General features: G+C 37.9%; 1 protein-coding gene across 1 annotated transcript in view; it reads left to right on the top strand.

The window, feature by feature from the left end:
* The window catches only part of CD109 (CD109 molecule), an 80,930-nt gene that overhangs the window by 18,050 nt on the left and 35,218 nt on the right, over positions 1 to 27,662 (top strand). Inside the window, exons 4-19 of the mRNA XM_068678164.1 lie at positions 3,564 to 3,794; positions 3,941 to 4,066; positions 11,904 to 11,943; positions 12,589 to 12,673; positions 14,867 to 14,963; positions 15,791 to 15,926; positions 16,816 to 16,925; positions 18,664 to 18,903; positions 19,227 to 19,328; positions 19,423 to 19,485; positions 20,554 to 20,730; positions 23,124 to 23,276; positions 24,037 to 24,111; positions 24,555 to 24,615; positions 25,124 to 25,259; positions 26,063 to 26,180. Of these exons, the coding sequence (XP_068534265.1) occupies positions 3,564 to 3,794; positions 3,941 to 4,066; positions 11,904 to 11,943; positions 12,589 to 12,673; positions 14,867 to 14,963; positions 15,791 to 15,926; positions 16,816 to 16,925; positions 18,664 to 18,903; positions 19,227 to 19,328; positions 19,423 to 19,485; positions 20,554 to 20,730; positions 23,124 to 23,276; positions 24,037 to 24,111; positions 24,555 to 24,615; positions 25,124 to 25,259; positions 26,063 to 26,180 (1,950 nt within the window). The remainder of the gene's footprint in view (positions 1 to 3,563; positions 3,795 to 3,940; positions 4,067 to 11,903; positions 11,944 to 12,588; positions 12,674 to 14,866; positions 14,964 to 15,790; positions 15,927 to 16,815; positions 16,926 to 18,663; positions 18,904 to 19,226; positions 19,329 to 19,422; positions 19,486 to 20,553; positions 20,731 to 23,123; positions 23,277 to 24,036; positions 24,112 to 24,554; positions 24,616 to 25,123; positions 25,260 to 26,062; positions 26,181 to 27,662) is intronic.

Raw genomic sequence — 27,662 nt, 5'->3', positions numbered from 1 at the left:
ACAGAAATAGTAAATTTTAAGTAAAAACATTGCTTGTATTTATACCCTGTCATCTTAAGGATTTGTAAATGCACATTCAGTGGAAGTACATGATTAACTAGTCAACAGAAATGTATAATGCAGTTGTTTATTGAGCAGGAGTTGTCAGTTTATAGTCCTGGATGCTTACCTTGAAAATCTGATATAAAGAATTCGGTACTTCTGTCAGGAAAAAAAAGTTTTTTTTTTTTTTCTTTTTTAATCAAATTCTTCATTTTTTAACACCTTTAAGAATCCCTAAATCCAGTGGATTTGGATTCTGATCTCAAACTTTATATCAGATGAAATAATCTGAAAATATTTGATAGACGGATAAACAGTGATGAGCGTTTCAACATTATGAAGACTATTAGATTGCAATGTTATCTGTACAAACCATAAATTAGCAGGCATAGACAACTCAGTTCAAAACAAAATAGGTTAAATTTGCAAGTTCCTTAATATAATTTGCCCAGTCTTAAAGCATCCTTATGTCTCACAGCCTTCTACAAAATTGAATTCCATAATCACTTTACCGGTAGTAAGAGACAGATGCTGTGATAACCAAACTGAAAAACTTTTAGAGCACTTCAAGTGTTCAATAAATATAATGGGGAACCATGTACTGAGCTCAATCTAAATTTGCCAACTTGCCTTACCACAGCCCTGAAGAAACAATACGTTCCTTGAGGCCTCTTGCCATGCTTCTTGAATGCTCAGGGTGTGATGTGGGGGTGGGAGAGGAATGGTCAGGCACAATTTGGACCTGACCTGTGGTGTTTTTTTTGTTCATGTAGTTACGGTAGATTCATGTACTGCCCAGTGTGTGCTTGGCTGGTAGCAGAAGGTGGGTAATGAGCTGCTGGTTTCAGCTGTCATATTTTCCAGAGGAGACAGTAGCTTCCTTGTCTAGATGCTCGTGAGGGTGGCTGGTGTGGTCAGGAGAAGTGCTTGAGATGGCCTCTTTCTCTCTCATGTTAGGAGTGCCAAAACAAGGATAGTAATACCATTCAGCTGAGGGGTGTATCTACAAAGATAAAATGTTTCCACAGTAAGTTCCTAATAGGTGCTGTTAAAAGCTGCCTTGCTCATAGTTGTATTGAGAAGTGCCCTTTTAGAGAAGGAATTGATGGAGCTGAGGTAAATAGTTAGCATTATTTTAGGACTGACCTTCCAGAAACATTGTGTTAATTCAGTTTTCATTAGCATGGATATGTGCACTGGAATTTGGGTTTCTTTACTCCTCAGACATCCTGATACACTGCCACGGCAATGCAAACTTTTACTGTCTCTGTCTTTTACATCAAGAAAGATAAAACAGGCAATTTTGTCACCAAGTTACAGGGAGGAAAGATCTTTTGCAATATAAAAAATAGCATATATAAAATAAGATATTATACAAAGTATCAAGAAATTAAAAATCAGGGGAACAGCCCATGTTGCTTTATTCACAATAGGAAAAAGCTACAGAAAAATAAATGAGATCTGTAAATGGCGATTGCAGACTTGTAAAGAAGAAAACAAAGACAGTCTTTGCAAGTATATTAAAATAACACTGTAAGAGCACTATTCACTGCTACAATGAGACAAAACAAGCTTATTTTCTCACCAACTTGACTTTGAAGGTTTATAATGTTTCTGGGAGTTCTTGTAGGGAATCCTGTTCGCTTCTTAGGGAATAAACCTTATTTAATAAGTGGTAATATTCTTATATGAATTAATTCTGAGGTAATATTTGACAGATGTAGTAACTAAGGCTGTTGCTCCTATTTAATATATTCCAGAATACTTGGCGAGGAAGTCTGAGAGTGTTGAAATATGTGAATCATATGTTCTTGGCAATGTGGATACAAAGACCTGCAGTTGAAGCAAATGCAGAATCGATTTCAATTTAGTGTTTTGCACCTAAAGTTTGGCTATATAAGTCCAGATTTTAAAGGGTACCTTTTCTCCCTGTGTCATCATATGCCTGCTCATGGGTGGGGAAAAAAAGAGCCTGTTTATTTCCCTTCTCCCTGACTTTTCCTTCTGACTTCGTTTTCAAAAGCGAAAGTCAACAGAGAGGGATGAAATTGTAGTCAGTTCCTGTTTATAGGTAAACACACAGAGAAAGAAATGTGTTTGGTACAGACATTTGCATTTACCTTATTTATTACTATGTGGTATTTTTCTCCATTTGGGAAAAATTCCATTATCTCACTGTACAGTCTTAAAATTAGTTTTGACAGCAAGACAGTGTTTCATTATAGAGCTTGGTAGGATACTTTTGAAGTGCTGTGCCTGGTGAGTTAACAGATGTAATTTTCATTACCAGTGCAAGAGGAGAGCTTAATTTCCATATGTTGTGCTGAAAAATGTAAGCCTGTCTGCTTTAGTTGTCTTGACTTCAGAGGCTTTACTCCAGATTTACTGTTCTAACTACAAACAGAAGCATGCAACTCTTAAGCTTTTTAGCAGTGCTACTTGTTGGAACCAGCTGTATGTTTTGTTAAACCCGTTCCATCTTCAAAGAGATGCTCCCAAGCAGATGGCAGTACAGAAGCCAGCATTCGGGCTGGGATGCTCCTGGGGTCATTCCTTGCCTGTGCAGGCTCTGCTCAAGGTGAAGTCTCTGTCCTGCTGCAGTTCTGCTTTAGATGCTTTAGACCCTCTGTGGGTGGGATTCCTCCCATCTAACTGCTGGAAATGAACGGGTCCATCTGACTTGTGAGCTCCAGATTTCTTCTGGGCACTAGAGAGACACCTGTGCATGTTTATTCTGGTCCTATGTGATCTAAATTTCCTTGTCTGTCTGTGATGTCTGTCTGCGTTCACTGCCAGCACAGAAAGAACTTTCAGGGTTTATCCTGAATAAAGCATCTCAGCTAACCATACAAAATGTCTCTTATTCTTTAATATTTTGGGAAGAATAATTATCTTACTAGTTGAGCTGTAATATATGCTGGAATTATAAATCATTAAATTACGGAGGTGAGACAAAACCAGTCAGTTGCTATTGAAAAACAGTACCTGTCTCCTCAGGAGATTTTTCATTCTGAATTTATTTTTTCTGCCCTAAAAGATGTGAAGGTAAAGCTTGTAAAAAGAACTGCAGAGTTTTCTTTCTGTCGTGTTCATCTTGCCTGCATGTAGCTTCTTCAGCTGTTTTATTTCTGGAATATTTATTATCAGAAAATGACAAAGTCTGAAAAAAAAAATAGCCCCCAGAATCAAATGCAGGAAATTTCCTAATAACTGTAGAAAGAAAAGAGGGCTCAATGCATGCATGTGTATGAATGGTACTTGAGTACATAGATACTCACATTATTGAAAATCTGATCACTAGTAAAAATCATGTAGAAATATTATGAAAAGATGCTTCTGAGAACACACTTTTATGTAATTGTTGTAGTGACAGAGTCCTGCAATCCTCCTGTTCTTTTTGAGTATTTACATAAGTTGACTTGTTCAGGAGCATGTCAGAAACCTTAATAGCAAATGTTTTTGGAATAATGATGTCTTCAGTTATATCTTGGATAATTAACGAGTCACTATTTTCTTTTTAGCTGCCTTTGAACAGTGCTTCTGGTGATTATGAATTACTGGTGGAAGGCCATGCTGATGGCCAGCGCATTTTCTCGAACCGTACCAGCTTGATATACACAGCAAAGAGTATCTCTGTATTCATCCAGACTGACAAATCTACATATAAACCAGGACAGGATGTGATGTTTCGGATTGTCACAGTCTATCCTGATCTCAAACCTTACAAAGCATCTCTCAATATATATATCCGAGTAAGTATGCACAGGAACCTCAGTATACATTGAAATTTCTCATGTCTTCCAACACCGTATTCCAAATACAGTTCATATGTATTGCTATCTAAATCTTGCTAGCAAGGCCTCGTGCATTTTACATGCAGCCTAATTTTTTTTTTAAGGACCCTCGGAAGAAGTTGATTCAGCAGTGGCTGCTAGAGGAGGGTGATTTGGGCGTAGTTTCAAAAAAATTCCAGTTATCGACGAACCCTCCACTAGGAGACTGGTCCATAGAAGTGGAAGTGAATGTGAGTATTAACACTGCCAACTTATAGAGAGATTTCATTTATCCTGATACGTGTGAATAAAGCTATGTTTACTTTGCTGGAGCAAAACCATAAATAAGCATGGACCATGAGGAGAAATCCTTCCTTCGTGCCAAACCTGAAGAAACTATGCAAACCTCACAAGCTTTTCAGTACTATATGGTTTTGTAAGGAAATATATTTAAAAGAAAAAATAGATACCTAAAAATATATATTTTATCCTATGGTCTGGATTGTGATTCTAAAATGTGTTATTTCAAAAGGCAAGGATTTTTAGTGTTAATATCAAAGAAAGAGCTTGTGGAGTTCTGTTTTTTTAAGTGAAACACCCTTATGCTTATTTTGTAAGCGAATATACAGAAATTCATTGTGCCCTGGTGTTCAGCCAGTCAGTGTCTCAAGGGGTGTGGAATCAAAGACTGTCATTTACAAATGTCTGTCTAGTTTTAGTGGTGTTTTACCAATTCATGGTGACTCAAGAGTTACTGAGGAAAAAATAACCATGCAAAATAGAAACGGTGAATAATATAGCAGAACTATTGCATAACAAACCTGGTATAATTTATTTTGTGTGTGTTGCTATTGGTAACAGTCCTATCAGTCCAAATCCTTGAAGATCTCATACACTGGAAAATACACTGTAGAAATAGCTGGAGGTTTCAAGATTGTGTGTGTGTCAAGTTTATTCTGACTGCTCTAAATGCCTGTAATTTGGGAACTACATTTCCGAACTGGCTTGCAGTGACTGCTCAGAGACATTTAGCAAGTACAAACAGGACTGTGCAATGATTCCTAATAAGATGGGGCAGAAGCATTTGACTGTGTATAACTTCAGAATGATATTTGGCAGTAACAGTTATACGCTTTATAGATTTCTGTAGGCTGAGGTACATGAGGTGTTCAAATGAGTATCAGGACTGGATTCTTCAAACACTTTCTCATGCGGGTGTGGATTCGGCACTATTGTCTTTGCTGGGAAAAATGTTTTAAGTTGTTCCTGGGCTTGGCCACTCCTTCGCATCCCTGTGCTGCTGTTCAACAGCTTCTTGGTAGTGCTGAGGCATGTGTAATAAAGCTGAGATCTAAAGTACGTCAGGGAAATGACCCAGATTGAAAAGCTTGAAGATTAAAGTTTTGTTTTTCTTTGTTTAACCTAGACCAGCTCCCTGATCTGGTTTGCAGTGTAGTCCCTCTCATAAATGCACAGGCATTTTTCAGGAGAAGTGTGGCTCAGACATGGCTTGTAATGGTGATGGGCTTCTTCAACAGCTGTCTTGCCAGGGGGAAAAAACATGTTTGTGAAACTTTGTTTGGACTGTCTGCTATGTGATAAATCACCCTGAAGTCAGGAAGACACTGTTAAAGGAATGGCAGCAGCTGGTCTCAGTGAAAGAGTGTCATGCCCTTCTGAAACACCCCTCCCCATCCTCCAAAAAAGGAAGAAAAAAAAAGTTAAATTGAAAGATTTATCTGGACTGATAAAGCAGCTGAGAAAACAGTCAAGTGAAGTTAGATCTTAGTACATGATAGGAAATAATGGTGCTCTAAATTTTAGCCATTAAGTATGTACTACAGAAGGTTAATGAATGTCAGTAAGCCAGGAAAACAAGTCTCTCAAGTCATGAGTAATAATGATGAAAAGATAAATAGGGAACGTTTTGTTCACTGTCTCTTCCAGTAGATAGCTAGAGGATACCAGGTGAAGGAGATAGAGGACAATTTCAAACCAATTAAGATGGCAGAAGTGAACTGTAGAGCTCATCATGAGTGCATGTTGTGAACACTGACAATTCACATGGAATGAAAAAAGTGGCCAGACAAATTCAATGAAGCAAGCCCGTTAAGAACTGTGAACTGAAAAGCTCTGATCCCTGGTTCAGGAGGCCTACTTTCAGGCTGGCACCATGTTGCTGACTGCTAGCCCTGGTTGGTATGATGGTGTGATGCTCTGGGTGTTGAATCTTGGCTTCTGCCAAAGACTGAGCTTTGGCCTAGATTTGTGTTAGATCTACCAGGGTGTACTCAGGCTGACTTAGACAACCCTAGGTTGTCTTTATCACATTTCAGTAAGAACATCCAATTTTCCCTACTGTTAATTTTTAAGGCTTAGTGTTCTAGCATTGAGTGTGGCCTTGAATGCCATCTTTGGGGTCTTTAGTAGAGCTCCAAATACTTCAGTGGCATGAGTAATATCCAAGGACATGGATAATATCCATCAAACTAGGGTATGTTGATCTATTTGACAATTCAAGGTGAAAAGTACTGCAAAATGCTTTTGTTACAATTAACAGAATACTCTCTTGGGAAAAGATGAACTGTCAGAACAGAAATGGGATCCCCCATCAATGAAAATGAAGAAAACAGTATATATTTTAAGAAATGCAGCATTTAATAGAAATGTGAGAAAGAGGGAACTAATAGATATAAATCTAAACGAGAAAGTCTAAACTCTTGCATATTTGTCAGAAACACAAAGACCCCAGGGATGGGATCTTTGGGTGGTTAGTAACAGTATGAAAAAGTTTATAAAGTTTGTTAGAAACAAATGAAATTCCAGAGGTGACAGTGCCCAATAACATGGGGAAACAATGATTATGTGGCAGAGATGGAAGCATTTAATGTGTGTTGTTATAGTTCTTCGTGGTTTACTGAATATCACTGTGGGAAGCTTTGAGAAGATGAGCAGGAAGTGAATATATCCTTAACGGTAAAGTGTAATTGAGGCATTATGGGAAACAATGAACCTGTCATCTGTCAAGGTGATTTGGGATTCCACTGATGAAGAATTAAATTCTTTCAGGCTATTATGGATCAGGCTTTTAAGCACCAGAACAAAAAAAAAAAGTGAGGGCATCTCTGTTGCATGATGTTTTAGCATCAAGAATGATTGCCTCTTTGGAAGATGCATTAGGATCAGGCAGACTGCTGGAGTAGCTGAATTCTAGAGCAACCAAACTGTGATAAAAGGAGGCCAGGATAAATGGCTTCTGTCATTACACTCTATGAAAGGAAAATTAAAAGAGAGGAGAGAAAGCACAGTGTATCTTTATATATAAATTGGATTAATGAAAACTGCAAGGTTTCTTGCAGAATAAAGGAAGAGAGGAATTCCGGCGATGGGAAATTCCTTTTGGTGTTAGTTAAAAATGACCTCGTAGTACAAGGTCATAGGGGTGGGATTCAGTTTGAGGTTTACAGTGTGTAGATGTCTATAGGTAGGTTATTCTGGGTGTTGAAGTTCCTTTTGTAGTCAGTGGAAATGGAGTCAGTGTTCAGAAAGCGAGTGAGTAACTCGGATTGCTCCAAGTGCAATCTGGATAGTCCTTGCTGGACTGCAGCTGCCATCAAGGGAGGTACGGGTTTTTCTGTCTCATACATGAAGTTGCACATTCACCAATCCCTTCTTGGTAACAGAGGTCACTAAGAACTTGGCTCTACTGCTAAGGAGTACTAAGTATATGTATGTGCTGCAGGTTGGTGGGAATTAGCATTTTTGTAGTTATATTTTACCTGTCCTTAACCGGTACTGCTAGCCCTGGATCCACAGTAATTAATCCATGAGATCCTACACAGCCTTTGGATCTTCTCATGGCTTTAGGAACACCTTCAGCTGGCAAACACAGGGTGCTCTCTGCATGACTTAGCTTTCCTGATGCCAGGGCCTGAGCTTTCTAGTTAAATGTGTCAGCTGTCCAACCTTTTTATCTCTGCTTTTCCTCTCATATTTAAAGTGACGTTAAATCTGTAAGTAACACCTCCCTTCCAGTGGATAAAGGTCAGTTCCCAAGTGTGCAGAATTTGGGTTCCTGGAAGTATCCTGGTGCTGAATCCTGTTTTAAATCATGTTCTGGATGCTTGCTGCTATTAAACATCTTAATAACAGTTCAGGTGTTTGTAGAGCTGTTCCAAGAAAACTCAAGACAGAGTAATTACAGTCTGGTTGCCAAGTCTCCACCTTGTATTTTTGTTGGATATCTTATATTTCCTGTTATGGAGCCTGTTTTTGAAAGTCTTTTAGTTGTTGAGTTTTTGTAACAGGCCTTTCCATCTAAAAGTTTTTTTTATTAGGCCTTTTTGTAATCAGTGACAGTTGTTATTTGGAAATTTAGCTACAGAAGAGTAGTAATTGTTCAGGAGCAATAAAGACTTTCTAAAATATTTTTGAAGTTTTTTTTGTTAAAGCTTCAGATGTAAATCAACTTTCAAATTCATCTGGGGTTGATTTATCATAAAGTCATGTCCTTCATGGTTTGAATTGTTTAACTTCTGAAATTTTATGTATTTTATAATGTATTCACTGTGAATTCTGTGGTGTTCTACTTGTAGATCACTCATTTATTTCTCATTAGATCTGATGAGTTTGAGGTTGGATCATTACTTACATCATTGCATGTTGCTATCTTGCAGAATCAGACTGTACATACATTCTTTGTGATTTTTCTGTTTATTCAATATCTTGTAAATGAGCAGTGATACTCAATCAGATCTTTCGGTGTGAATATTGGTGATGCTAGTGGTACTGCTTTGTTTCTGGAGAACATGCCAAGGCATTTGAACAGAATTTTGCAAATTCATACAAAATTTGGGGACATAAAATGTAAAAATCAAGTAGTCATGAAAAGCTTAGGCTAAGTTAGTTCCTTCTAGGTAATGGCCTGCTCCACTAATTGGCTACACAGTGGAAGCTGAGGTGTTCCTGGCCTGGGCCACCTGGAGCCTGGCCTGACACTGTAGCTGGGGGACATGCATCAAAGCCAGTCATGGTGGACCTAGGCCATGTTCACTTCAGGAACTTCCGGGTGCCAAAGAAGTTAAAACCTGTCATCTCACTTGCTGGATTAGACCCAAATCACTTCAGACAAGACAGTCATTTCAGAGCAAAACCTGGGCCTTAGTTGTTCTTAGACATTCTTAGATGTCAAGGTCTGCAGCACTGAAGGCTCAAATGCAGAGAGGCTCCATCATCTGTATAGTGTCAGAATATTTACGTGGGTCTCTTTTTGGCACTGCTTTTTTAATCTGTAGATACGCTATGGGAAATGTGCACAGAATATTATGGGTCTCTTGTGGTTTAAGAAATGCTGGTTTACAGCAAAATGGGAGACCCCCCAAAAAACTGACCAGAGTAAAGCAGCACAAGTAGAATAAGCATCGTGATTGTTTTCCTATGTGAATCAAACAAAACAATAATCTCTTGCTTGGATTGTGTATATAACTAAACACTTGAGAGCCACCACTCCTGGAAACTAGTTTAACAAAGTACACTTCAAAATATTTGAATGATATTTACCAGAATGATAGCCCTGCCCTGAAGAATTAAAATGTTTCAAAGTGTTTGAAGTGATGTTACTTGGCCTATTTCAACCCAGTTTGGCCAAAATTGTGTGTTAGTGAGAAATCTGGCTTGGTGGTCAAATCTAGATGACCTACAGGGTCTTTTCCTTTCCTTGCAGTATCAGTCCACGTCTTGCTTTCTACCTAGTAGAGGTACTGAGGTACTATAGCACATTTGGTACTTGCAGGAGTGACGTTGTTCTTGGAAATAAGCAACGAAGACTTTGTACGACTTCATAAATCTTGATACAAAGTCTTCGTCTTCAATGAAGACATAATCAGACTGCTGAGCTTCACATCAACATAACCTCATCATGTAGTTGAACAGCAGCCAGTGATATTAACCTTGGAAAATAGACAGTCTGTCAGTAGGAGATGGCTGTCTTGATCTTTCCCTATGTCTCAGAAGGGTCTTCATCAAAGAGGCAAACAAGCTTTCGAAAGGAGCCTCTCCCTTCCTGTCCTTCGGGAACTGGAGATTTCTTCAGTTTCTCAGCCTGTTCTTCCAGACCAGCTGAGCTCAGATTTTCCTCTTGGAGGTTTTTATTTTTATTTTTTAGAGGAAAAAAAAAAAAAAAAAAGAAAGAAAGAAAGGGGTTTGAACCCTTTCCTTCTCCTGCTGCTTCTGTGTTGCTTAAGGCTTGGGATTATTTTTGGCTGTTTTTCCTCTGTGTTCTGCAGTCTTGCCAGCAGAGCCTTTGTGTTGAAACGCCCTGTCCGAGCATGGGAGCTCCTCCAAACGCTCTGGTCTGAGCACGGGAGCTCCTCCAAACTCCCCATCCCAGCACAGGAGCTCCTCTGGTCATGGCGACAGCTGCTGCCTGCCCTTGCGGGCAACCAAGGGGAGTGCAGGGGAGACCATTCAAGTCATCTCCTTCTGAGCCAAGCAAAAAAAATTTTGTCAGCTGACTCATGAGATTTGTGGACATGGCAAAAGTGTTCTTGGATTATTATTTTTTTAATTACTGCTATTTTAAAGCCAAACTTTTAAAAATATACATGTATACCAAATCCTTGTTGTGTCATTTCACAGTTTCAGATGAAGATTGGCATGAACGTTTCATAAGTGACATATCAGTGTTGTTTCCCTCAAATAAAACTCTTGAGAAGTATTTCTGTTCTTATATAATGCTTTTTTCTGTCGACAACATCATGTGTTTATTGGAACTGAGAGTATCAAAAGGTTAGCAAGATATGGGCACAAGATGTATTATGCTAGCAACTCTTTTAGTCTTTGTTTATGTCATTGATACATTGTTTATCACAAAAGAATGTGTTAACGTTTCCCATATGGTGAAATGAGGCACAGTCTGGTTTATTAGTGATTAAAAAAAGCCTTGTGAGAGTATTTGGTCATTGCTCCAGTGTAATCCTGGTGTCAAGAAACCAGCTGAGATTCAGAGCTCCAGTTCCAGGCACTCCATGCCATTCCCTTACTGATGGCAGCTTCTGACATGATGCTGTAAAAAAAATTGTGGAATAAGGGTTATATGTCTGCAGACAAAGGACTTGCGTGCTTGGTCAGAATTACTCACACCCTAGCTGGGAAGAACAATTGAGTAAGAAAGCAAAAAGCAAAGTTAATGTGGCTCAGTACCATGACTTTTTGGGTCAACTGTTGTTGTACCAAAGAACAAAATTAGCTGCTGATTTTTTTTTATTATTATTTTTTAATTTTTATGCTAAGAGTGGAGGGAGAAAAAAAAAAATCATTTTCCAAGAATGTGCAATATGTGGTCTAAGGTACCAAATCCAAAAAATATGCTGGAGTAGGCTTTCACGTATTCTGAGAAAACTCAGGAAATAAATAAATAGGAAAATAGAAGAGAACACAAGAAACCTGATATTCTGTATGATTGCTTATTTCTTCCATTGATTTTTAACCAACAAATAAAAGACAGGAAGATAAAAACCAAGGTAATTTCTGCTGAAGTATACACTGTAGACTATAACTAAACATTAGGGATTCTTGAGTAAATTAAGACCCTTAAGATTATACATGATTTTGAAACAGTGTGGTCCTCTAGATAGACTGCAGGAGCTTTCCTTTTGCACAGACATACCTGAGCTAATTTTGAATGAGCTTGTAGAGATACTGCTGGTGGGTTTATGGTGGTTCATCTTGATTACTATAAGTACTTACACTAGGTTGTTCTAAGCTATCTGGCTCAGATATTTGTTTTTTATACAGAAACCAGCTGTATGTAGATGTCTACAGACTGGAAGCTCTCTGAGGTCTTCATTATATATACCTAGAGTATGCTGTATGTGAGCTTCCCGCATTCTTCTGTGGTGCGAATTCCTACAACTGGTTCTTACAGGAACTCTGTAACAGGAGGTGATGATGGCTGAGCTATAATTTGAAGTTACATCATTTCAGCAATTGTAATTTAACCTGAATGTGGGTGGGTTTGGGCCTAAAAGATACATTTCATTTGCTAATCTAACCACAATTTTATGTGTGTTCTTACCTTTTTTTCAATAGGGTCAAGTTCATTATCAGAAATTTAAAGTGATGGAATATGGTAAGTGTTACATAAAGGCATTGAGTAGTGGCCAGAATGGGTAATGGAGTCTCCATTAATTTAGAGTTTGGAGTCTAGCTTCCCTTGGCTAACGCAAATCTTTTGAATACTCCTAGAAATTTTACTTTTCAAATCTGCTTCTCTGAGACTGACTGTCTGTCCTGAGAAAAAACATCATCTTATCAGTTGCCCTTTTTATCTCTGTTAGCTATTATGACCTACTGCTGTGGTGTCTGGATGTTATGCAATCTTGAAAATACTTATCTTAAGCCTCTGAGATGCAGTTGTCCTTGTTTTACCAGGATCTTGTAGGCAATGTGTTCATCCTAAAATATCTGTATAATATCTGGTCCCAAAGCTTGCTGAATATTCTGTTGAATAGGATGAACGTTTACTGTTTCCCCTACAAGCTTGCTGTGATGAAGGAAAAATAAATATTTTATACTTCAGCCACACAAGTGTGTGCACAGGCTGCTCTTGTGATGCTTGGTGTTCTCCTTTTGACAGGAAGTCTTAAAATGAGGCATGCATCACTTTGGGTTAAAATTATATCTTACCTTATATTCCACATGTTCAACCCTTTTTACTTTAAGAAAAAAAAATATTTTTATGTGAATTTAACACTTTGTGTAATTTTCTTTTTAGTTTTACCAAAATTTGATGTTATGATAACAACACCGTTATACTACTCTTTGAGAGAGGAAGATGTAAGTGGTATTGTCACTGCAAAGTAAGTAAAACATTGTTACCATTGTCACCCTCACTGTTGAGATAAATATTGTGTATTTGTAAATTTGAAAGCAAAAACTTACATTTAGGATGCTAACAAAGCACCTTCTAATCTAAACTAGCTGTCTACCTTACATTTTTAGTCATTGTGTAGCCGTAACTTCAGACTGTTAGCTGCACCTTTTTGGTTGGGTGTAGTTATTTCTAGACTACAGCCAAAATATTTTCAGTTGCCGTATTCATAAAATTTCATGAGTCTTCTGCTTATAATGTGCGTTGTGAGACTTTTTTATTGTTAATATGTCTCTTTTGTGGTGCTCTCCAACTTACCACATCAAGGTCTGTACGTAGAATAACTATGTTTTATTAGACCAATTGGAAAATTATTCAAGCTTCTATTTGCATCTTTCTTGTTCCAGTTTGTCAACATTGTTGATTTGAAGTACAGGCTTCTACCAGCAAACAAAAGACCTATACCTATAAACAGCTGAATAATTAAAAACTCTGGAGCAGTTCAGAAGAGACTTCACTGTAGACTACTAGACTTCATTGCAAACTGCTGTAAAAATTGTATTTTGTTTTTTAATCTCAAAGGGAAATTAGTTTTATTTTCAGAAGAGGAGAGCCAAGTAAAGCTATTTGATAAACCCATTCAAGAAGACCTGAAAGAAAAGGTCTTTCTGGAGCTATTTAATTCCATACGAATGCATGCTTTCTAAACAGGTACTTTTAAGTGAAATACAGATATGATTGATTAACAAGCTATTTAACTGGAACAGTTAAACATTTGGGAGAAAGCTTCCTTTATGAGAGGCAATGTAACCTGATACTATAAACCATTTAGGTTTCTCATAAGGCGATAAGGTGCAATTAACCAAAAAAAAAAAAAAGTGGATCCCCCCCATTCTGTGCTACTTTTTGAGTGTAGCATATGCCAATATGAATTCTGTTTCATAAGTTGCTTTGGTTTGCCACAGGATACTTCTTTGTTAAGCTCTTGTAAGGTATTTGAAAGTGTATCTGTCTGCTGCATAAATCCAGACTTGGACAGCAGTGAATTGTCTGAGACTGAATCCCAGCAGTGCCAAAGTTTTACTGATATGTCATAATTAATTACAAGGAATGAGTTCATTCCTACTGACTGTTTTTATAGGCATAATGTCTTTGTATACAAGGACTTTTCATGTCCTTTAAGCTTGTAGATACCATAAAATCTTTTTCCCTTCTCATCTCTGGACTGCTATTAGATTAACTGCAGGATGCTACCAAATGACAGTATCATTTCAGGCGTAATGGCAGCTTCTTACTGTAATTAGGTCTGCTGGAAAGGACTGCAGCTCAGGTACAAGACAGTGTGGTCAGCATTTTTCCTGTAACTATACTGTTTGATTATTCTTTTCCTCTGCTTTTCAGCTTTGACATTGCTTAAGTGGCTGCCAGTCAAATTCATACTGTTTTAAAGTACTTAGTTATCATATCTGAATGTAATAGTTCTGTTGGATTAGAATGATTTTTTTCTCCCCTTTGTCTGTTCTGTAAGCTTTAAATGTAATGATTTCTCCTACATATAGCTTAGAAACATTTCAGCAAAATTTTTAGTTTATTACTACTCACTGATTACAGTTTGCTAATGGCATTCTAAGAAGTGAGTATGCTACAATTTACAAATTAGCTACAGCTGCTGGTTGTGCTTGCTGACCAGTAATGCCATGATTTTTTTGCACTGTAATTATTTAATAATTTGAATATAAATATCTTGAAAGCCCTCATTTTGTACAAGCAGCACTTGGGAAACATAACACTTGCACTTCCCACATCCCATTTTCACTCTACTGCGTGTTAGTTATGATGCTACATTGGCATTCTGTTCAATAACTCGCTTCCAGCTGAGCTGAGCATAGTTTGCCTACATTATAAAGCCCCTTATAATAAGAACAAACTTGATGAACTCATGTGTAGCAAAGGGCAGCACTTCTGATGTCTATGTATGTTCTCCAGGTTTTGGGCTTCTGACTTCAGTGTCAATAAACTGGTCTCAGTGCTGAAAACTTAATGGTTCAAAGTATGAACACATTCTGGTCATATTCAAAACTGAGGAGAAATATGTTTTAGTTGAATCTTTTGCCTTGAAAGCTCTTTGAGAACCCAAGCTCTTGAGATGGTGTGCTGTTTGACTTTGGTTGGTGTGTTTCAGGTATACATATGGAAAGCCAGTGAAGGGAACTGTAACAGTCACCTGCCTGCCTGTCTCTTACTGGAAAAACAAGAAGAACATAACAAAAACATTGGAGGTGGGTCTTTCCTTAGTAGTGTTGCAGAATCCAAGGCTCTGTCTGCTTTTGTAGGTTAAAAATGCCTGGGACCATTCTCAAGTGCTGAGTTTTGCTGGCATTGTCTCTGGAGTGACTTGCCTAAATAGCATTAAATTTTAGAAAATAAAACTTTATTTTCTAGTACAAAGTGGCTACATTCAGTCTGTCTGTAGGGAATGGTAGTTGGCCGCTGTAGTCCCTTGAACTGTGCCTGGAAGTTATTTTGGAGAGTGTTTTCTGGCCAAAGTAGAGAAACATTCCTGAAGCCCTTCCTAGCAGTGTAGGTGACGGAAGCCCAGTGCCCAGGAATGTTCCCCGGTGCCACGTGTGCCGTTGCACACTCAGCCATGCATTATAAGGCCAGAAGAGACCACTGTAATTGTCCAGGTGGGACTCTAGTATGACAGAGACTAAAGCATTTTGCTTACTAATTACCTAGTAATTGTACTGGAGTTGCTATGCTACAGGTGAGCTGGAGCATGACGTGTAAGAAGATGTACAGTTTTGATATGAAGACTTACAAATGTTGAGAGGTTCATGGCATCCTTCTGCAAAATTTAATTTTGAGCTGTGGAGTACGTTAAAAACAGCTTCAGCTAAATAGTGTCTGTCGTTTCCGGCTCACTTCAGGCTTTCAGCAGCACTTAGCCTACAAAAACTGAGCTCTGGGAATTTGGGTAGAGTATATACTCCCTCAGGCACTGTCCAGTTCATTGTCTTTTTCTGTAAAGTATAGACACTAGTGCTTTGGCAATGTAGAAGTGTACAATTTTATTTATATGTACACGTTTTTTTCCACGTTGTAGATAAATGGATCTGTGAATGTTACTTGTAACAAGCTTTTGTTGAAAGACTTGAACGATGATCAGTCATGGCACCATGGCGATGACGATTATGCAGAGCCAATAGAAATTATTGCTGTGGTCACTGAGACACTCACAGGTATGTTGTTGCATGAGGTCTTCCAAAAGAAATCCAAAGAGCAGATCATGCTGAAAGAGCTTAGTGGTATGCAGAGGGGCTTAGAAGTATTAGTGAAGTGTTATGTGCTGAAGGAAATATGAACCTGTCACATCCAAATATATTATCTGAACTGTTTCTTGCCTAGATATTAAATAGTTTAAACAGTTGTTAATTCAGCTGAATACAGTTCTGTGCTATATGATTTATTAAGTAACCAAAGGATTTGTTCAAATGGGGGTTTAAAGCCAATGACTGATCACTTTTGATGGGAAGAGCAGGCATTACGGACTACTAGTATTAGGTTGTCTTACAAACTTGAGTTTAGACATAAACTTATGTTACTTGCTTGCATGTAAATCACATCAGTAGAAAGAGTTCTCTGGCCATATGTTGCCCACAGTCTTTCTAACCCTCTTCTACAAAGCCTGATTTGCAAACTGAGCTATCTTGTGAGCTCCTGTTATGTTACACCTTGCATATTAGAAAAAAAAAAAAAAACAAAAAAAAAAAAACAAAAAACCCACAAACTTCCACCAGTTCCAGAAACTCAGTTTTGCTACAGACTTCCTGTGGAAAGCTCAGTAAGGTGATGTTTGATGACTTGGGATAACTAAGCACCTCTCTTTTGCCATTCTGAAATAGTTTGGATGAATTATGGCATAGCATGGTATGGCTTATTTATTATCATGGGTGATAGTACCAGTATGTATATCACCTTTGTACTGGTTCTTAGCTGGAAGTATGGAGAGCAATAAGAAAGGAAACAGTGAAAAAAATGATAGAATTATCTAAATATAATTGACAATAAATTATATTGCTGCTAAAGGAATGTTATAAAATTGTCTAAACACATACAATTATTCAACAGGGATCTCACAAAATTCAAGTACCGTCATATTTCCGAAACAAAGTGACTATTTTATTGAATTTGTGGAATATTCTAGAGTTATTAAACCTTCTCTGAATTTCATCGCTACTGTAAGTTCTTTTGATTCATTATGATTTGTACATAAACAAATGTGACTCTTTCTCCTGTATTTTTGCTTAGATACCAAAATTTGCCTCAGACTTTTAAGTGTAATTTGCAAATTTGTTCTCAAATTACCTCTTTTTCATATGTATCAGGAAATACTAAGCTGAGAGGTATTTGCAGTAGCAAAGGATAAAAGAACACAGAATGATGTAGTGTTTAGCAGGATATATTTAAATGTAGTTTGTTGGAATTCATAAGAGTAATCTTTTCAGTTTCTAGCTGATGTTTTCCGTTAGTATTTTAGTAGTTATTGAGTCCCAACTCTCCTAATATTTGTATATAAAATGCATATATATTTATACATGTAAATGTGAATTATATATATATTAAGAACCTAACCAGTTGTTACAAAATTAAGTAAAACTCATAAAACCATATTGCTCTGAAATGAAAGAGCCTCTTTTTTTGCATTCTGTTCTGTTTTTTTTTCATACCATCTACAGTCCTTTCAGAAGCATTTCATATTTTTCATGCTCTCCTGGTCTGTGTTCAGCATTTCTCCATTTAACAGAGGTTGCATGTTGCATCACTGCATTCTGCTTGAAGAGGAGAATAGACTTCATAGCTCTTGAAGACAACCAGAGCCTTTGCTATGTAGAAATCAACCCTAAATACCAACAAAATAGGCTGAATACCAATAAAAATATGCTGAATATGCACTTTTGGAAGAGATCGACTCAACTTGTAACTTTTTGCTGGCTTGGGCCTTTGGTTTTAGTGCTTTTCATTTTCTTTGCCAGCAACCTAGTTTGACTTCAGCTCTGACCTACTTCCTCCTCCTCTGAAGATGAGCTGAGTGAGAGGGAGCTGAGGCATTTATCAATGCTGCAGGTAGCAGAGAGGGAGGTATCAGCTATGCTCCCAAAGGACTGTGAAGGAACAGCTGCTGCTGTTACTAAGAGGTGAAGGTCTATGTGCTGTACAGAGGATAGGAAAATAGGAAAATACTAGAGGAGGAGAGGTAATGGGGTGACAGACCTTTGAAATGAAAAAGGAAAGGGAAATATTAGTTCAACATTTTTTAAATGCAGAGGTTGAATTTTTGGAGTAAAAAATACATAGAATGGTTTTACTATGGGTGAGAATCTGCTTGCTCATGGGAATGAGGGTTGATACAAGCTTTAGTGCTGATTGGTGGATGTTGGAGTGAAGAATTTATGGTTTGTGTCAATCTGGGGCCTGTTTTCAGTCTTTTTAGTTCTTTTGGTGAACCCATAAAGGCATCTGACTCAGTATCATCTCTGTTTGTCTTATGTGTTCTCCTGCACATGATGTAATATTAGGTTATCCTTTGATAAAATTAAGTATTCAGGCAGTAGGTTTGATGTAGATATTTTTCTCTATAGACAAGGACTTTAAGAAGAAGAGTTGTAATTCAGAGAGCTGAAAGGCAAAGCAGGTCACCTTTTCTGTTTCACCTGTGGGTTTGTTTGTTTGTTTGTTTGTTTGTTTTTTAAAAAAAACAGCTCTGTGGAATTATGAATAATTTTGGTTTTGGCTGACTTGCCTACCTGCAGTGATCTCAAGAGAGTAAAATAAAGTTGCTGATGTGTGACAAATATGAGAATGCCCTTGGTGTTTTTTTTTGGATGATGATGTAATTGCAAATTCATTGTTAGATGTTACATGTTGTGGATTTTAGTCTTACTCTGTTTGATGGACATTTTCTCTTTTTGTTTTTAGCTAAAGGTGACACGTTCTGATAGCAACCATCTGACAAGTGAAGAGAGACAAAATCTTGTCACAATCACTGCACAGCAGTCAGACTCGTTTTCTCACTATTCTTCATTTTCTCACCTTGAGAACGAGGCAACAGAGGAGAGAAATAAGACAATCCATGTCCTGAACTACACAGTCCCAGAAAATGGAATTGTTGATATTGAGTTTCCAATCTTATCTAATACAAAATCTCTGAGAGTTCAGGTATTGCTTCGTAATACGGCATTTTGAAATAGCAATGCACTGAATTGAGCAGGCTGTGATTACTGGTATGCTGTTTCTGCCATGTGCACCAGCCTATGTGCCACCTGCTATCATGTTCCTTGCTTATTCTTGTTAGAGATGGACTGTCTAAATGCGATCTAAATAAGTGCACCAAGGTAGCAAGGGAAAAAAGAAACAGATACCCAAAGCAAGAAGTGGTCCTGTATTGCCATTACGGGTACCATGCTGTTATAAACAGTAACATATATGTGAACATAGAGATGCTGCTGTTATTAAGAGCTTTGTTTTATATTGTTTCACAGGCAGAGTTCCTCAACAGTAGAACTGACATAGGAGTTTATGATGTTTTCAGCTCCCCCACAGATACTTATCTCCAGGTTAAAACAAAGAGTCAGGATATAAAGGTACAGTTTGAGACAAAACTTTCTAAGATAAAATCAATTCAAGTTACTCATCATGTTTCCATACTCATCCGTATCAATCATATTCTTTTCCTAGGCTGGCAAACCTTTTGAGCTGCATATTGAAAGCAACAAACCAATAAGAGAATTTCATTACCTGGTAAGTTACTGGTTTTACATATGTGTACAATCCAAGATGACTTTTACCAACTTGAGAAACATTCAAGTGGAATGTGATTCAACACTAGAAAGACTCAGCTTTTTTTTTTTTCTTTTTTTAATTGCACTTTGTGAAAGAGTCGGACCAAACTTTTCTTTTGCACTGGGATGGCCCTTCTTCAAAAGAGAGCCCCATTTTGCTACCTGGCAGGAACGCTTGTGGCTCTCTGAGGAGATGCTCTGTGGGAGAAGTGCATCTTTATTTTGGGTGTTGGGTTGTATCTACTTGTGTGTATGTGGGGCAAGGAGGAGCTGTGCAAGTTGTGCTCTCTTCCCGTACAGAGAATCTGCAGTGGGAGGAGTAGAGGTGTCTAGGAGCAGCCCAAGCTAGGGCTTGGCAGCATATCCTGTGGATTTAGGGGGAAGAAGGGGGCTTGTTTGCAGGTGTGGGGCTGACAGGGTTGAGCCTGCAGGTACAGGGCCAGGAGAAGACCTGCCTGCTGAGAAATGAGTGGTCCAGTGGGAAGGGTGCAGTGGCAAGCTGAATAAGGAAAACCTTAAGACAACATAAAATGCAGTCATTCTTCTTGATTTGCTAAAGTATGAAAGCTCTCTAGAAGATTTTAAAGCATGAAGTTTGGAGGCATACCTTTTGGTTTAGAAATCTTAATGTCTGATCTGTCACTTGGTTGTCTAAGGCAAGAGATCTGCAACCTTTTTCTTAGCTCTTATATGAAGGTGGTTTTGAGGCATCCCCAAGATAGTTTTCCAGTTGTATTACTGTTGCATTTTTATGTGCTTGTAGCACACGCTATGATGTGCGGTCATTGTTATAGTTCACTGTTGTCTATAGTGATAGGGGAATTAAGGAATGGGAAAAATATTTCTAATATTTAAATATTACATTACGCCCTTATTTCATACCAAGTCTTGTAGAACTAGTCAATCAAATGTTAGAAAAAATCACAGCTATATCCCTCTTCTTTTAACAGCTGTTTGTAGAAGGAATTGCAGAGCTTATGACATACTGAGATGCCAACAAATTAAGTGTTTAATTTTTCCCTTTCAGGTGTTATCTAAGGAACAAATTATGGCTTCTGGCACAATGGCTGCAAAAACATTCAGTTTAACAGCAGAAAATTCCTGGGCTCCTTTGGCATGCATACTTGTATTCTATGTTGATGAACTTGGAGCAGTTGTGAATGATGCTCTTACTATCCCTGTTCAGCCTGTTTTGGACAACAAGGTAAGCTGTACTAAACTTGAACGTGAGACCATGTTTCTGTCTTTGTTGCATGGTAACCAGTAGTTCAGATCACAGGACAGTAAATGTGAAGTCTTTCTCTTTGTGGATCTAATCTGACGTTTGTGCAAGTGTTTGGAAAGGCTTAATCATGCCAGCACAGTTAGGGTCCAGCTATAAATGTAGGACTATTTTGTATCTGTATAAATTTCTAGTAGCCCTATATGTTCCCCATAAACAGACAGACATCTCCACATGCTTTTAATAGTTTGGCCAATTATTGAGCTAAAGATTGCTCCTGGACAATACAGTAGAAAGGTACTAAGTCCTTTAAGTGTAATTGCAAACATTTACAGACACATTCCTCTAGCCAAGTGGTGGTCACATTGGACATGGTCTGACCGCAGGGAGCCCTGCACACAGCAACGTCTCTGAGGAGACCTTGCAAAAGGATCTTCTTCTACAAGCTGTGAGTCCTCCTGGTTTTCCTCGTGGAAGAACAGAGGCAGCTTTTTGGCAGTACCATTAGTGAATGTGGCTAGCGTTACTGGGACTGTGCACACTTCAACTTAAAAAAGCTTGAAGATTGAGAAAACAACTATAGGCAGAAATGAATTGATTTTCCAGTTTACTTACCAGGATGAGATTTGGTTCTTTGGGCTAATAAAAGCCTTACTTTGACTTTTTACATGTGAGACCAACCAAGGACTCACAGTGGGTTCAAATTCTTCCTACACATGGAAATTTAACACTTATACATCAGTGGCAACACTGTTTGTCTTATTCCTGTGTGCAAAATAGTTGCCTGTTATGTACTCTTTGTAACTCTGAGTGTTGTTATCTCACAGAATAAGGAGGTGGAGAGGCAAGATAGCAAAGGATCTGCAGACACACACTTGTACATTATGCTTATTATGCACCAGTGTCCAAAAATGTAAATAAACATAAAACAAGTAAGATAATTTATTTGAAATTTGGGAGTTTTAGGATAGAGACAGGAAGATATTTCTAGTGGGAAAACATAACTCTTAGGTTCAGCCTTCTGGAAACAAATAGAAACCTTCCCACTGATTGCAGTATTCAGAAATGATTACAGGATATTTTGCAGCAATGATGTAAGGCCTGACCTTGAAAATGTCAGTTCAATTAAATGCGGTTTATAGATGAAAAATACTGTCCTAGTGTACATAGAGAGGATGAAAAATTGTGAAGATAAATTACAAGAATTTAGTATTTGCTATGAAGAATAGCTAGTGAAAAATGTCAGACAAGGAAAGAGCTGATCTCAAAGGGTTCAAAATTTCAAGTTCTTTTCATTTCTTTGCTGGAGCGCTAGCCACTGAAATGAATTTTGTACTGTGGAAACTTACTTTCATTGTAATCTTTGTAGCTATGCCTGGCATCTTGTTTATGTAAATGAACTGGTAAAGTCAAAACACAGAGAGCTGCAGTGCCTCAGTGTGCTTTAAACAGATGCAAACCATTTTTCTGCATGAATCAGTCAGATGCCTGGTTACATTGCATCGCACGCTGCTGCTAATTGCACTTATGTTGCCAGCATTGGTTTGATTGCTGTTCCTCTGTAATTTTTGTACTGGATGTACATGGAAGATATCCTTGCACAGATTATCAGAGAAAATATATGACTGAGCTGTAGATTCAGACATCTAAATGTGTATTTATATGTATGGTCAGGATTCAGTTCCTGGAGTGTAAGCATTTAGTATCCTCTGAAAGGCCACAGGGTGTTCAGGATATTAGCCTGGGACCGGTAGGTATTTCACAGGTCCTGTGGAGACCTCTCCCCTTCTGGAGCGGGAGCGGAGGGCCAGACTGTGCTGAGGGACATCTCGTGTGGTCATATGAATGACACTTCCTCTCCTCACTGCCCCGTAGGAAGGCATACTGACACTGCGTTAGCCTCTTCGTGTCCTTATTCCTTGGACCTGCACCCGCTTTATCAATCCCTTTTTCCATGTTGATTTCACTGTGGAACACTTCATTGGAATCTTTCAGGGATGGATTTTTTCCCCAAAATATCTTTCCTGAAATGCATTACATGCTGTATTGTATTTACATTGATAGAAAGAGAGAATTAATTTCATTTACTGCCCTTAGCTGTAGAGACCAGCATATTGTTGTGGCTCAAGAGATTGCTTCTTACATTCTAAGAGTTTGAAATGACTGTGGATGCTGTCCAGGGAACTGGCCAGCTGCAAGATCAAGAGAGCAGAAGGAATGCCATGGTAGTTTTTCAAAGGTCCTAGGAAATGCAAATCAGCTATAACTATTAATGATAGACAACTAAGAAAATGCTTCCTTGGAGTTGTTAGCTGACTGTAAATATCAGTTATAATTTAAGCCAGTGCCATTTTTTTTTTTTACTTTTTTTTTAGATTAAAATTTCCTGGAGCAAAGATAAGGTCAAGCCATCTGACAAAGTCTCTCTCAAAATCAGTACGACAGACCCAGGATCAGTAATCGGACTTGCAGTTGTTGATAAAAGTACAAAGCTCCTAGGAGAAAGTAGTGACATAACAGAAGATTCTGTGAGTATATGAGGAAAAAAGGTTTTCATTATTGCATGCGTGAAAGATGTAAGGTTTTGTAAATACTACAATTTATATGCGTAATGTTTTTTGGGCATAATTTGTATTTCTTAATTCTGCATATGGTTTTTCTACCACTTTTGCAAGTAGCTTATCTACATGAGCGGAAAAGACTCTAAGGTAGAAAAGACTCTAAGGTTTACAAGGTAATCGGCCCAGCATTTCTAATTCAAACTAATACTTTATTTGGTTTCCATTCAAGAAACTGCTCAGTTAATACTTGCGTTTCTTCTTTTGGGAAAGACCAAAAAAAATCACAGAAACACTCCATGATTTGTGCATTGTGCTCTTTAATACCAGCAACATAAAATAATAAAAATAATTTTATTTTTTGAGGAGTGAAATTAATTATTCATCTGTTTGAATTTCCTTTACTTGCAGAAGCTCCTGCAAGCTGAAAGAATTCATTTATCATTCCTAAAGTGCCCAGGTGACATATTAGCCTAAGTGCTATAAAGTATCAGTGGGCTGTAGGGTCCTATTATAGGTTTATGTAGTCTCAGGCACTCATCTGTTAATTATGAAATGAATGCAGCCTAATCCCATTCATCTCATCATGGATTCTTTTCTTTTATGTGGGACTTAACAGAGCTACTGCTTGAGGTACAGCTCCATAAATTAGCATATGTAACAGTGAAAATTCTGGAAAAAAATGTTAGTTTGCATTTACTCTTTGTGCAATGCTTTTTTTTTGTCCTAGGTATTTCATGAACTCAATTTATACAACACTGCACAGTTTTTCCCCCTGATCAGAGGTTCTTTTGGTGTCTTTCAGGTACCTTTTAAATTTTTTAGATGCAGTTTTTCTGGGTGTGGCAGGGTTCTGCTTTGTGGTTTGGACATTGCTTAATAGAAGAAAAGGCCGTCAATGCCCCTTTTAAAGCTTGGGACAGTAGACAACAGTCTACAGCCTTTGTCGCTTAAACAGATTTTGAATTGTACATTTATCAATGTGTAAATACTATGAATGCAAAGAAATATGTTTATACTTCCATAAATATGGCTTGCATTATGCTTGATGATGTCTTCCTTTTTAAAAGTTTTCTGTCATTAAGGGAATATTCAGATAGCCTGAGTTTTGTTGGTTCCTGTGCATTACTTGCTTTGGGTCTATAATTGTTTTATTATGGTGACTATTTTCTTAAAAAGAAAATAGGATGAGCACTGTTGATGTCCTGAATGTCCTTTATTGAGATATATTGTATAAATTTTATCCAGAAATGCAGCCTTTGGGTATCAACTGATGCAATTCTTGAGGAGGATAAAGACCATCTTTTTTGTAAGTAATAAAAATAAACATAACCAAATCTAATTTATTAAGTGGGAAAGGAAATTCATGGGTTAGGGCTCCTGGTAGTTTGTCTTTCTGTAGTATACATGCAGGCTGCATCCAGCCTTGCAAACCATTGCTTCTTTAAAACATGCAAAATTCATATAGTTACTGTTTTTAAAACTTGGTATTTGCTGCTGTCCCGAGTGATCCTACCCATCAAGGGGATGAGGGTTTTTCATTGTAGTTCCAGATATACATGGCAGTTTGCCATTTTATTTTATGTAGCCATATTATGTCAGTTGTCTGGAGGGGCCATGTTGAAACTGTGTTCTTGTGAAACTTCTTTTATTAAACAAAACAAAACAAAATTAAAAAAAAGGCAAAAAAATAGTTCCTGATGTCATAGAGTAGCGTTAACATTTGTAGTAAAGCTGTAAATTATACTGCAAACACTTTTTTTTTTTTTTTTAAAGCATAGACATTTGTAGGTAGGACAATAACTTCTGTTTTGTAGATGATGGAATGATACCCATAGAGGATGGCTTTGGTGATGATATGCCGGTAGCTAGAGATGGACCTCTTGATTTCAGCACTCCCTATGTGAGGACACATTTTCCAGAGACTTGGCTTTGGATTGATACCAAAACTAGGTAAAAAATCAGAAGTAAAAGGAAACTGATTTACTCTTGCTATTGTTATTTTGTAGGTTTTAGTATTATTCTGCACTGGGGCCGAAAAACATAGCTTAAAAATGTGGTATTATTTATGTTCTACTACCACCTAGAGGCCACAAGTGAGATTGGAGGCCCACTAAATGAGGCATTTTACAACAGGTCAATTAATAGAAAGTTTACGAAAATCCTAGAGACAAAAGGAACTATCATCCTCCTACAGATGGAGAGCTAACTTATAGGGAGACTCAATGTTTTTCTCTACAGTACATGAGAAGACTGTGACTCAGAAGCTGACATCTGTTCTTGTCTGCACCTAGTTCAAGGAGCAGTTCAACTATCAAACTATCGGATGGTGAAATCCGACCTGTGTTGTGAAGCACAGATGCTGCATTTCTTCACATCTAAGAAGTTAGGGAAACAGCCATCACTGGGGATTGTTGGAGTTGGACTTGATGATCCTTATGCGTCCCCTCCAACTCGGGATATTCTATGATTGTTTTACAGAATCTGTAAAATTCGATTAAACATAATGTGATTAAGCGTAATTCCCTTCAATTTATGTAATTTAAAATAACTTAAATATGTTTTAATCATTTTGATCCTATCACAAATCTATCACAAATATTTCTAAATGATTAGGAGAAGGAAAACAGGTAATCAATAGCTTTTCGTGCCAAGGGTTTAGGGTTTATTTTTAATGTTTTTTGAACATTCATGTTTTCTTACTCATTTCTGTAAATGGATGCTTTTGAAAATCAGCTATGTCCTTCTGTCATCAGATCTGACACAGATACCACAATGGAAGTCACCGTACCTGATACCATCACGTCCTGGGTAGCCAGTGCTTTTGTGCTTTCTGAAAAGAGCGGGCTTGGAGTGACAACTGCTCCAGTAGAGGTACCGTAGCACTCAACAGTTCTACTTTAAATGCTGTTAACACTGTAGGTTATTAATTGGAAACTGTGTTTTAGTTCTAACAGCAGCTGTCTCTTTATACTAAAGAAGGGATTGCATGTGTATTCAAACTGTGAAGAAAACATCATAGTGAAGTCATATATGACTTCTCTGTCTGCCTCCCTTTCATGCTCATATGAATAACAGACATTACGCAGATACTTGGGTGCTAATTCTTGTTGGAGAGGTTGTTTTGTTAGAGAGCTTTCAGGATGCGTGAGCTTCAGAGCTTTGGTACATGGTAAGGGGAGATTGAGTCCCTGAGGACAGCATATTTCCATTTTCCATGATTTCTCTGACCAGGAATCATGCTACTTCATGCAGGAATGTTTACACAGAGTAGCTGTAAAAAGGTGGCTGGGACAGGAGAGGCATGTTGTCTGCTGGAAAGATCATGCCACAATTCTTCTATTGTAACACTTACCCCAGGAGGGAGGACAGGACAATTGTGTAAAAACTAAATTCTGGTATCACTTTCACTTGCCTGTCAAAACCAGTCTTGGACTAAACATAGGTACTCCGTTTTTGGGTAACTTAGTGTGAGGAACAGAGTGAATGTGGAGATCAAGCACCAGGATGGGGTGCTTATTGCTGCCAATTTCCTCTCTCTTGTGGCTCTTTTTGTACTTCTGAGTGTCCAAGGAGAGTTTAGCAATTTAAGCTAAATTTAAACCTCCTTGATTTAAACCTCTAACCTGAGATTTCCAGCATCAAAATTCATTTGTCCTAGGGTCACTTTATGATCACAGAAACAGCTTCGTAGAGAAAGTGATTTCACCTCTTTAAAATATGAATTAGTCTTTGACTTATTAGTCAAAGTCATATTAGTCTTATTTCATTCAAGCAGTATTTTGCATGTGTTGAATTCTGATTCTGTGGAGGTAGTTATCTCATTCCATTCGTTATGTAAAAATCCTAGAGAAACTGCATTCCTAACAGATATCTCCATGTAAGTGCATAAGGTTAGAAGGGTTGAAATTGTGCAGTACTGGGTCATAGGTTTCCCACTTGATGCCAGGACATAGCTTGGAGACAGCCCTTTACTCAGTGAAGTTCTCATGCCCTTGAATTCCTGGGGAGGGGCATCTTTCAGGATACAAACCAAGATACAGACCCAGATTATGCAGATGTTTGCTACACTAGATACAGCCCATGCGCTTTGAACGCCCTGACCAAAACTCCACTACAAAATTTGGAACCTGATCTGTATTTTGTGGCTGAGGCTCCTTTGAGACTGGAATCATGATTCCTGTTTCTTTCACTCAGCTTGGCAGAGATGGGACAAAGAGGGATAGCTTTCTGATTCAAACTGTATGAAAATATATACTTGGCCCCTCACCCTCAAATTTGAGAAAGCTGTGAGTAGAGCAGATGTTGAGATAATTCCTTAACTATAATCACCAACATGCACTGCTCAGTACTTCA

The sequence above is a fragment of the Anas acuta genome, chromosome 3, assembly GCF_963932015.1.
Source record: "Anas acuta chromosome 3, bAnaAcu1.1, whole genome shotgun sequence".
In the NCBI taxonomy this organism is placed as follows: Eukaryota; Metazoa; Chordata; class Aves; order Anseriformes; family Anatidae; genus Anas; species Anas acuta.
The sequence above is the reverse complement of the archived record's forward strand: the minus strand, read 5'-3'. Positions and strand labels throughout refer to the sequence as shown.